The 12,745-nt window shown below is 38.1% G+C and overlaps 1 protein-coding gene across 2 annotated transcripts; it reads left to right on the forward strand.

Annotated features, from left to right (window-relative positions):
• The first annotated feature begins 708 nt into the window (after nucleotides 1–708).
• LOC123771729 (probable methyltransferase-like protein 24) lies at nucleotides 709–12,717 on the forward strand. Of its 2 annotated transcripts, none has more exons than XM_069313285.1 (8): nucleotides 709–810; nucleotides 7,418–7,693; nucleotides 8,752–8,792; nucleotides 9,045–9,130; nucleotides 10,013–10,168; nucleotides 10,987–11,124; nucleotides 11,482–11,659; nucleotides 12,301–12,717. In XM_069313285.1, the coding sequence occupies exons 2-8, from the start codon at nucleotides 7,620–7,622 to the stop codon at nucleotides 12,471–12,473; spliced, it is 846 nt and encodes a 281-aa protein (XP_069169386.1). In that variant the 5' UTR covers nucleotides 709–810; nucleotides 7,418–7,619; the 3' UTR covers nucleotides 12,474–12,717. The 2 variants fall into 2 exon arrangements, with proteins under 2 accessions (XP_069169386.1, XP_045620405.2); XM_045764449.2 differs by lacking the exon at nucleotides 709–810 and adding an exon at nucleotides 1,941–2,290.
• Nucleotides 12,718–12,745: the final 28 nt, after the last annotated feature.

Below are 12,745 nucleotides of genomic sequence, written 5' to 3' on the forward strand. Positions count from 1 at the left end.
ATATTTTCATTTCAATCTATACTATAATAAACAACTACAGAATGAACATGTCTGCACAAAATTTAACCACATCTATATTTCTCACGTCCCCAGCCTCAAAACTTATTTCCAAAAGGTAGCAGGCAATGCCGGAGTAAACGAAAACCCCTGTTGTTGGGGGATTGTAGTGTGTTGTGGTGCTTGTGGGTGTGTTTTTTGGGGGTTGTAGATAGCTGTAGTGCTTCATTGGGTATTTGTAGCACATTTATAGAGGGTGTAGTGATGGTAGAAGTAATTTGCAGTACATATAAATTATCAAATGATCGTCAGGGGAAAGGTTTCTACAAGTGATATATTATTGCACTCACTGAAGATGGAGTTCGGCGTGGTGTTCTACGATCCCCACCAGCTGCACTCTCTCCCAGTCACCTGGTCTACCTCAGCTACAGGTGAGAACTATAGTCGTTTGCATTTATTTTGATATAGTTAATTGAAGCAAGTATTTGAGCCTTTTACCCACACAAAATGTGAGCTAATAAAAATCTTTCTTCTCTCGACACTACTTTTCTACCCCCCCCCTTTCTCTCCCTCATCTCTCGCCCCTGCTTTTCGACCCCCACCTTCTCCTCTCTCCCCTACCTTTCTGCCCCCTCCCTTCGCTCCCTCACGTCCCTACCTTTCTACCCTCTCGATTTCTCACGCCCCTACCTATCTACCATATCTCCCTCTAGAGTGACTCTGGCCTTGGTGTACAACTCCCTGGTGTGCTGCTGTCTGCCCTGCTGCTGCTCGTCGTTCTGTGGCTGTTTCATAGGCATCATGAATTTTGTGGTGAGTCTGCACGCTGCTGGTACTCGCCAGAATGTGCTTAACTTTTTTTTACTTGCCGGGTGTACTCGTATAGATTTACTCGATTGCACTCTTATGTTTGTACTGTGCGTGTGCCTGTCTATCTGTCTGCTTCACAGATGTCCTGGTTGGTGCACCCCTTACTACGTTTCTCGTCCATGTTAAACTCCAGTTTTCAGTCCTTCGGGTTTCTTGCAAAACGTTGCTGTTGTCATCCCTTCACCGATGCTTTCAAGTTACTGTGCCGTGGTGTTAAGCTACAGTCCCTCCTGCTCCCTCGCTATGCCTCCGACAGTGTCCTTGTCGTGTAGAGGTCGTCCTTATTCTCGGACGATATCTTCAGGTGTGTTGTGGGGCAAACAAAAGTCGTTCCTTAGACTACGATCTTCTAAGCACTGTTGCGGTGATCAGTCCTCGCAATCAACTACTAAGGTTCTTGTGAGGACATGCTTTAAAAATATATATGGACTAAACATTAATAAATAAATAGTATAAAAATTTCTGGCCTTGCAGCATGCAATGGTTGTTACTTCAATCTGTTTTCATTTACTTTTCTTTTGTCTTTAAAGCACCCGTCTGAGACGAGTCAGCAGTATATGAAATATATAAAATATATCTTTATTAATAATAGCTATGTAAACAATGAGACTAGGTGAATAGACATTAAAATGTTGAAAAAAATATGCTAATAAAAATACATGAGAATTAACTAGCCATCGACAACTATTATTAAATATATTTTTTAAGTTAGTGGAAAAAATTAGAAAAAAAAATTGTTTTATTTGCGGTTTTAATGACCATTTATTATTTATTCATTATAAGAATAGGTATATATATGGATACAATTTGTTTATATTTAATATAAAAAAAATGAAAGTCCGAACCCTCTACGAGACCAAAATGCAGCACAGTGCTTGTTGGGCTGTTAGCGTACAAAGTAATCATCACGGGTTTAAAGAAACTACACGTCAAAGCCGCTCTTGCTAATAGGACTACAACAACCGGAAGCGTATTTAGGTAATCATTACAACGGCTTCTGGACAGTAGCAGTACGTCAAAGCTATTGTGGCGGAACAGAATTGTTTCCAGCGCTATATAAAGGCAGCCGAGGCAGTCATTAGGCGTCATTCCGTCCGCAGACGAGACGGCAGCAGTTACGGCTATATGCGATCCTCGTCCGTGTTTATTATAGCATTATATATGCCCGTGGTTTATATATATATACAGGACCGTGTTTGTGAATGAAGACGTAAGGAACTACTCTAACATCATCTACAGAAGCTGTGTTTTTGAACGTTTATCAAACTCCAGACGTTATATGGTTACTTTCAGCTGGTTCAGACGATCATTGTCCCCGCAGCCCGGTCTCCAAATAAACCTCACGGTTGATATTCTGATCAACCAAGCTGTTGAATTCAGCTGCACGCAGTCTGACGTAGGGATCGCAGGCCCGATTGATCAGGTACCCTTTATAAGTGTTTTATTAAGTTCGTGAACGCCGGAAGAGAGAGGTCGGCTAGTTATGCTCTTTATATATAAAGGAGGAAGAGGGAAGGGCCCTTAAAAAACTTATCTTTAATGTTTATAAAATTGCCTTTGAACGTGGCGGCACAATACTCTAATTGAGGCTATTTTGCCCATGGATATTGGCGGTGTTACTGTCGGATTATACATTTTGCCTCTGGATAGGGTTACAGGAGAGATATTCTGTGGATTAGGCCCCTGCAGTTCTTGGTGGGTAGGGTACAGTACAAGGCTTGGGGATGATATGGGACTTATTTTACAGATAGTTATGTAAATATATTAGTTATGTTTTGCTTTCATCCCCTTGTTGTTGTTTAAATTGCACGTGTAACTGTGCATCGTTAACATTGTTATTTTTTTTTACTCGTTTCCACAATGAATGTTAATGTGAGGTGACTTATAATTTACGCTTGTTACCAAGTTTGCTTGAAACTGTTCTCGATTTAAGGATTTGTAACTTCTGCTGTACTATAGTTTGAGATTTTGTATAACGTTATAATTATGTGTTTATTGATGTGACTGTTTTATTATGGTTTATTTTGCTCTTTATGTTATTAATACTTCCTATCCCTGGATTGTGGTTTTGTTATTCTGTAATTGTATTGGCTGGCTCTGACTCCTTCGCTTTCTGTGCCCTTTTTTTATTTTTTATTTTTTCATTCGGTTGAATGGGGAGGAGGCATAATGTAATATTTCCCTTCTTTGCCAATTGTTTTATATTTCTATGTGTTTTAAGTCTGTCCTATTCAAGCGTTTGTGATGGGAAATGTGTTTTAGTTGTATCATGTTACTTCCATATGTTGATTTTCTTGAATTTGTGTAGGGTAATTTTGTTTTTATTGTACACATGTTGAATGGGGTGTATTGTATTACTTGTATTGGCTTATAAAGTGTTCATGATGTTTGATTTTGTCTTTGTCTGCGCTTAATGTCAAAGTACTTAATAGTTGTATTGCTCTGTGTAGTTTGATAAGTGAGGATGTTTTGGTTATTTTGTTTGTAAAGTATTTTTTTAATAGAGAAACAAAATTTTGCACATTCGGCGATTTCCTGGTGTCGTGAGGCTGTCAGTGTGTACATTTCCAATAATCATTTAAATATTTTCCAAATGTTGATAAGGATGTCACTCGCCAGCGTTCTAGAGAATACAATTTGAAGACATTTACCTGGAAACCTTTAGAAGTTTGTTTAACGTGGTGTGTTGTGGCTTGAGCAGGCTGGACGCATACAGACGAACTCCCATCAAGCGGTAGTACCGTTAATGGTGTCAGGAACGTTCTTGAGATCCAACTGATCTATGTTGACATACGGTGCTCTTCCCAGGAAGGAGATCTAAATTACACTTTACCAGGCAGGCAGACAGGCAGTCAGTCACCGGTTGCGTGATTCGGTGACTGCCTGCCTGCCTCTCTCTGGTGCTGGGGAGAATTATACAAATTGGACCTGGGTGAAGCAGATGGCCCTAGTGTGCTCCATAGTAAACTAGCGATCGTCGTCGCCCCTTAATTCAACACAACAACAATAGTAAACTAGCAGGGGTAAATCTAATGATGAGTTATGAGAAGGGAAAGTTCTAAACTTGACTAAGTCAGAAGTCGTCTGTTCCTGTACCATGTGTTTAAAAAAATGAAAAAAGCCACTGCTTCCATAACGATCACATAACGGAAGGTAATTACGTTTACAGCTTGAAGACTCTCATAATCGTTTCCCGTTACCTGTAAAGTACTCTTCTAGCCGAGCATGCAAGGATTTAACTTTGTTCTCGCCTCTCAACATCCAGTCAACTGATATACAAGTTCCTGTGCCTATTGGGCTCTGCCATATCTATATATGGAACTGTATATGGAGTCTGCCTTCCCCACATCACTGCTTAGTGTACTCAAATTGTTAATAACTGACTGATTGACGGCAAGATGTGAGGAGTGAGGTGCTGGAAGAAAGTTAGACCAGCGGAGGAGTGAGTGGTGGTCCGAGCATCTTCTCTCAGAAATAGCAAAATAATGGAACCTGATCTACCAATGGATGAATGTGACTGTAATGAATTGTGTGGCGATAGAGGGTGTGGAAGAAATCTCAAATACCACCATCATTGGCTGCAATAATGTCTACAATATATGCACACCAGCATCATAATCGGCATATTTGAAGTAAAACTTACAGAACTACAGAATCAACAAGTTCTACCTGAAGGGATTCGAAGTGAAAATGAAAGATTAAAGGAAGCAAAGACATTTAATTTACCAACATTGTTTAGTGAAGTATGTGTATACACATAGAAGCTAGCATACCTCAAGGAAGAAATTAACAATATCTCTGATAGCATTGCTCTCCTTAAACGTCGAGGAATGCATCTCCAGCAGCAGCAACAACAGAAAGCGCTTAATCAAAAACAGCAGAGAGCCCAGTTGGCTGAGGGATGGAAAAGCATCTCATTGCTCGTCCAGTCTGGGCACCACAACAGGATGGCCAGTAAACAAGGCAGAATAGATGTAAACAAAAGCTGTATCTTTGTTAATGTCACATATGTAGGTATAATGTACTGAAATAAAATTACAGTATGTAATTTGAACTGTAAGAATTTATTTTTTTAATTCTAATACTGGGAAAATTATTTATAATGTCTCTGGTTCGTTTGGGTGCTAAGTTTCCACCTGTCCCTTTGCAGAGACAGGTGTATATATATATATATTATATATATATATATATATATTATATATATATATATATATATATATATATATATATATATATATATATATGTCGTACCTAATAGCCAGAACGCACTTCTCAGCCTACTATTCAAGGCCCGATTTGCCTAATAAGCCAAGTTTTCATGAATTAATGTTTTTTCGTCTACCTAACCTACCTAACCTAACCTAACCTAGCTTTTTCAGCTACCTAACCTAACCTAACCTAAAAAGATAGGTTAGGTTAGGTTAGGAAGGGTTGGTTAGGTTTGGTCATATATCTACGTTAATTTTAACTCCAATAAAAAAATATTGACCTCATACATAATGAAATGGGTAGCTTTATCATTTCATAAGAAAAAAATTATAGTAAATATATTAATTCAGGAAAACTTGGCTTACTAGGCAAATCTGGCCTTGAATAGTAGGCTGAGAAGTGAGTTCTGGCTACTAGGTACGACATATATATATATATATATATATATATATATATATATATATATATATATATATATATATATTATATATATATATTATTAAATATGACCGAAAAAGTAAGATTAATAATTCTAACACGAATTTTCTCAATCTTTCGTACATTTCTTTTCACTGTTGGAGGTAAATCAAAAATCAATTCTCCAAAATTCATTTTTATTTCTAGTCTGACGCGACACGAGCGCGTTTCGTAAAACTTATTACATTTTCAAAGACTTTAGTTCACAAATACACAACTGTTGTGTATTTGTGAACTATAAGTCTTTGAAAATGTAATAAGTTTTACGAAACGCGCTCGTGTCGCGTCAGACTAGAAATAAAAATGAATTTTGGAGAATTGATTTTTGATTTACCTCCAACAGTGAAAAGAAATGTACGAAAGATTGAGAAAATTCGCGTTAGAATTATTAATCTTACTTTTTCGGTCATATTTAATAATATATGTCTACAGGAAAGACTGCTACCAAAATATACTAATATATATATATATATATATATATATATATATATATATATATATATATATATATATATATATATATATATAAGGGAAGGGAGTATCATCTCTGGCTGAAAGAAAGGGACCCTTAGCCTCGGAGGAAACCACTCAACACATTAGAGGGAATGTTTAGGTCCATTATAATAATTATATATATATATATATATATATATATATATATATATATATATATATATATATATATATATATATGCGGAAAATCCACAGAGAAATATGAAATGAGGTGAACGTTTCGGCTTTGTTAAAGCCTTTGTCAACACCAGACTGACTGAGTCAGTCTGAGTTTTGAGTCAGTCTGGTGTTGACAAAGGCTTTAACAAAGCCGAAACGTTCACCTCATTTCATATTTCTCTGTGGATTTTCCGCATAAAATGATCAGTGTTTTGTGATCGTCAATTGCATATATATATATATATATATATATATATATATATATATATATATATATATATATATATATATATATATATATATATATAAATAATAATAATATATAAATTTTAATAATACATCTTCAGAAGTGACAGAGGATTCAAGTCTAGAAATATATAATTTAGAAGTAAGATAGAGTTAATTAAAAATATAGCGGAAGAAATAGCTTGGCAATATTCTGAAACAGTTAGGGGAGGTGGGGGCGATACCTAGTGTTGAGTAGCGGTTAACTAACCCTAGCACTATATATAAGGGTTGTAAGGCTTAAACAAACCCGAGCACGGCTCCTGTGCGAGGTAAGTCCACTACGGGCTCACCATAGCCCATGCTACATGGAACCTGTTCAGAGTAGCTGAATCTATAACAACAACTTAAACAAAAAACAGAGCTGCCCCCCTCAAGAAAACACACACCGAAACTCTAGTTATTATTGTTTATTTAGTCATTATTGTTTATTTACTGCACTCTATCTCTGATATCAGTTTCGCTGCCCTGAAAAAAACTAGCCTCCTGGTTTTGGTTTGCCCCAAGCAGTAACCGGTAGTCTAAAACGGACATAGGATTATCTAATCATCAACTATAGTTACTTGTTGAGCAAACCACACACTAGAAAGTGAAGGGACGACGACGTTTCGGTCGTCCTGGACCATTCTCAAGTCGACTGTGATGAAATTGATTGATTGATAGATACAGATTAAGCCACCCAAGAGGTGGCACGGGCATGAATAGCCCGTAAGGATGAGGGAAGGAGGCAAAGGCAATAAATAGGCAAGAGAGAGGGGAAGAGAAGAAAATCTTATGTAACATCGTCAGGAGAAGAAAGTATAGTTACTTGTGTTACATAGATACAATGTAAGTATGTCTGCTCCCGTATGTATACATATACACAAAACAGTGGAGGCAACTACTTGAAATTTTACGTTCTTTACAGACGAATGTGAGGAGTTCATTGGTCACAGCCTGTTGGAGGCGAGGCTGGCAGCCCGTCTTTGACTAGAGAGCCGAAGGCGTCGCTGGTGTTGGGTCCTGGGTGCGACTGCAGACTTGTTGCTAGCGTAGTTGAGTGTGGCTAACTGACTTCGGGCGTAACTAGCGACCTGATTGTGTGGTTGGAGGATCGTGAATTTTCCAAGATGACCAGCAGAATTATTACAACAGTGTCAATGGGGGTGATTATGATAGTGATCTGTCTATGTCTCCTGTCAATGTGAGTATACCTGTCTATGTATATAAATATATAATAATAATAATAAATAATATGCCTGTCGCTTCTTTTGTTCGCTGTTTATTTCATTTAATAAATGTATATTGCCTATTTGTTACCTTCTATCAGTAACATTTAGCCTCTGCACTGCCCTTACATTTTATAAACCATTGTCTAAGTACAATGTTAAACTCCTCCCATTTTACTGATTTTACAGTGTTAATTTACCCACGATAAAACTTTCAGTGCTATTTCCCCATTATTATTAGACTTGTCCGCTGTAAGTTACCCAAAGTTATTTTATCCATTCTTAAATTTACCCCTATTGTACTTGTCAAAGTTTAATATACAACCGCATATTTTCAACCGTATATTTTCTTTAATATTCATGGTTTAAGTTTCCAATGTTGAAGTTATTAGTTTCCAATGATGAAGTTATTAATTGAAGTTATTAATTCAACAAGTTACAGTGCAATGTTAACTGATCTAATATTAATGTTCTCACATAGTTATTTACCCAGGGTAAATTTTCACTTATGTTATTTCCACATTGTTAGATTTACACTTGATAAGTTACCTGATGTTAAATTACTGATTCTTAATTTCCCCTTATTCATATATTTACCAAAGTTAATTCAAAAGGGTTAATTTTACACAATGTTGAATTTAAAGTTATTTTATTAATTCAACATTCAAATTTCTATATAATAATTTACAATTAAAATTTATTTCCCCTTAACGTGTTTAATCACTGATACGATTTTGTTTTCTTTATTAAATAATGTAAATATGATCTTTGTATTTATCAATTTACAGGGATATACTATATTTATATATAATTCTCAGTAAACCAATTTTTCATATCGTCACAGTATGTTAATTTTCGTACGGCTCATGCTCTATGCGTCAAACATTGTTATTTGCTTAGCTAAACAAACTAGAGGGTTCAGTTCCTGAACCGATTATGTGCCTCTGTAATCCTTTACACCACCGCCCACGGGATGGGTATGGGGTGCATAATAAAGAAAGAAATTGAATTCATGCTCTATCTCATTCCCTAGGAGTCATCAGTCACGAAAAACGCGTTTTCGTCGCCACGTTGGTAAGTCTACCAGACAGCTGTAACTTAACTTTAAACCAAGTTGAAAGTATGGCAACATTGTAACATGACACCTTGTGCATAACTTAAGTAGATACGATGACAGTGGTGAAAGTTTCCTCAGATCTTAGACCCGATTCTATACACACAATCAAAAGTATTTGAGTATTTAATCTTGAGATTAAATTATAGTTTACCTGACCTTGTAACATGTAATAATGTTGCTTTAACGAATACATGTGTTGTTCCTTCCAGGACGCAAATGTTTCATCAAGCCCTTGAGAAGTGTCTCGGAGTTCTATCATTATTTCGAGAAGATCGAGTACAAGTGTAACAGTCTGGTGAGCGATCTAACCTATTTTAATTCGTGGGAAATTTCCTCCAGCTCTGGGGGACCCGCCTGTTAGTTATCGGTCATATGATGTAATGACTCCAGATTATCTTTGCGAATTAAACTTAGTCATGAAACCTCCAGTGTCTCCTCGTCTAATTCTCGGTACTCTGATGACTGTGCTTCCCAATCTTTCTGGAATCTCGAACCTATTTTATAATAATTAAAAGACCTACGACTCCCTGCCACACTTATCTTAAAAAATCCTCGCCACTTGCTAATTCTCGATGATTCGGAATTTAGGTTGTGATTCACCAAAAAACATTTCGCTGGGGAGAGACGCGACCCACAGGTTACGAACCACTGCTCTAGCTCCTGTAGAAATACTTCTTTATGGTGCTCTAATCTATTTGAGCTTTCAATTTTTACCTGTGTACGCTCAATCTGTCCCCACTCATGCTATGGATTTGTCCTTTAATTGTTTTTTACTGCCAGAAGCGGGTAAGTTGTTGTGCAGCCCATGCTCATCCTGTGAGCAATAGCACAAAAAGATACACAGTGAGCACAAAAGGTAGCGAGAATATTGCAAACTCATTTGAAATTTCTTAACTCAATTGATTTCATAAATTTTTCCAGAAACCATTTGGCCTGAGCCTTGTTCTTTGAGTTCCCCACTCCCTACTTTTTTCAGAAATAGCTCATGACTTGAGGCTGTAGGCTGGAGATCCCTAAAACCACAACTCTTATGCTCGTTCTCAGCTATCTTCCCTCAGAGATCACTCGGCATGTACACCCTGGTCAAACCACACACTCACACACACTTAGCCTAAACTCTTGAACTTCTTGCGGGAATCCTATATACCACACCTCTCATTCCCATTTCTTTCCCTAGAAACCATTCGGAATGCGTCCCCTGCGGGAGGATGGGGCCAAGTTCGTGTGTTTGGACGAGAAGTTTGGGCTAAAGCGTAACGCCTGTACCGTCCTCTCTTTCGGTGTTAACTATGAGTGGGAGTTTGAGGACGACATGGATGACTACGGATGTAAAGTGAGTACCAGTGTTTATTGTAGAATTGGTAATTGCAAATGCAAACTTGGCAACGTAACAGAGAAGGAAAATTAAGTTTGCTTTCAAAACAATGAAACGTTCATTGTTTTGAAAGCAAACTTTAATGAAACGTTAAGTTCTTGAATGGTTGGAGATCAAAGATGTATGGGACAGTATAATCCAAGGGTCGCCTCACAGCGACAAGTGTGTTTATAAGTATGGTTAGCACTTTCTAACATGTCGAGACGTTGTTAGAACTTAATGTCTAATGACAATTGTAATTATTACTAAACGCTTCTAGATAAATCTTAGTACTATGATTTTTATTTTTAACATTATTTATTTTACATTAGATCACTACTAATGATGACTTCCAGATCTTTCTCGCAAACAGGTTTAACAATTTCGATATTATTTAGCTGGTACCTGGTTTTTATTTCATGTTCCTGATGAAGTATTAAAAAAAACCAACACTGATCAACACTAACACGAGGCTTTCCGTCTTCAATTCATTTCGTTAGCGTTTTAGGTCTTTCTCAACGTATCTGAATCTTTGTCGTATTTCCCGTCGAATATCAGTGCCATTTGGAAATTTACTAAAGTTGCCATTCACTCCAGTGTCTAAATTCGACGTGATTCCGGGATATAGACTCGATCGAGGCGCTCCACTTGCGACTGTTGGCATCACTGATTTGACTCCATTTTAGCTCTATCGTTTCCCCCTGGAATAACCATGTGTGTGTTTGTGTGTACCTTCCTTGCCAGTCAGTCGTGTGGAGCAGCTGTGCTGACCATTACAACTGTGCTTGTATTTGCAGGTGTACGCTTTTGATCCGACAATGCAAACGCAAAACGACAACAAAAGGTCAGAGCGCATCAGTTTCTACAGACTGGGCATCGGCGACATTCAGGGTACGAGAAATGTAGGCATGGGTCAAGACTTTGACTACTTCAAGGTAAAGTCAAATCATTTTCAAGACAAACCGCTAAGCCAGTATGACTAGGGCGATATATTGTCATCCTGCCTCGAGTGTCCCATACGCCTCCATATCCATATCATGGTTCTCATTGATATCATGCACTCATCTTTCACAACATGTCTCCTGCTCCGGATATCAAGCCTCTGACTATTTTGTTTTTATTAAATATTATTACTATATGATTATTATTATTACTTGATATCATATTTTCATATAATGTCAAATATACCACATAAAACGCAGCCTACTCCCCATATTTCTTAATCTAATAAAGATACTTCTTCTATATATCTTTATCTCCTTCTGTCCTCACTTCCGCCTCCTCTTCGTCAGGTGGACCGCTACGAGAACATCTTGCACATGCTGGGCCTGCAGGATGCCAGGGTAGACTACCTCAAGATGGATGTGGAACTTAGTGAACTGGAGTTCCTCAGGGACGTCCTGAGGAACAACCCCCACTACCTTACCAACGTCGGCCAGATAGCCATGGAGATCCACCACGGCTATAACGGTGAGTCTGGGTCTCAAAGATGGGTGCTTCCGTGGATGTATAATGCGAATGGTCAATCGACTGGTGGATGGATTATGAAACAGATTGCTTGTGTTAGAACCACAGTCTCTCAGATATTAAAGAAGCAACAAGCACCAACATAGTTGAGTGACTCCCATTTACAAGTATACACATTTAGGAACACAGATGTATATACCTCTTTCAGGTTTTCAATATAAATGACGCAATTTATCCAATAGTTCATGGTTACTGACGAACTAGAAAATCATTATCCTACTAAAATGTGTACCTGTGACATCCACAGGTGCCGGGTAACACAAATATTGCCTGTGTACACACCTGAGCTGGGTAACAAATATTGCCTGTGTACACACCTGTGCTGGGTAACACAAATATTGCCTGTAGACACACCTGTGCCACAAGCGATAGTAATGAAACACCGGTATATATCTGGTTCTTTCCCTGACATCACTACGTGCTATGCATGCCCGTGCCACCTCTTGGGTGGCTTAATCGCCATCAATCAATAGCATCATCATCATCACATCTGCGTCTCCCTCCTAAATGAGGGCTTGAGACATTACCCTTCAGTTCTGCCATCATCTTAATACCGGTCTCATTCTACCACCCTTTTCCCACAGGTGAAGGTCTTGACCAGAAGCCCCCACGAGTGGGACCTCTGAGCCCCACCAGTACGCTGCCTCTCTTTTGGAGTCATTTCCAGGAACTGCGATGCCTCGGCTTTCGGCTGGTCCACGCTAGAGAAAACTCTCCATGGCACGAGGTCCTGTGGGCCCGCGCTGACCATTGGTAGTTGGCTACTTAGTGTACAGGGGTTGGGTAGTTAGTGTAACGTAACTGTACTTTACGGCTCGTTGCACTAACAGAGACAAGAAATTAACGGTCTTGGGACTTGAATAAGATGGATCTAACCGCGTGTAACCAGTGTAAACCCGTAGTTACGTACATACAAAATAATTAGAATCAAAATCACCAGGGAAAAAAATATTACACCTGTATATATAAAAGGATTTATATTAAATAAAAATGTATAATAATCCAGGTAATTATTCCTTCAGGTATAAT

The sequence above is a fragment of the Procambarus clarkii genome, chromosome 75, assembly GCF_040958095.1.
Source record: "Procambarus clarkii isolate CNS0578487 chromosome 75, FALCON_Pclarkii_2.0, whole genome shotgun sequence".
Classification (NCBI taxonomy): domain Eukaryota; kingdom Metazoa; phylum Arthropoda; class Malacostraca; order Decapoda; family Cambaridae; genus Procambarus; species Procambarus clarkii.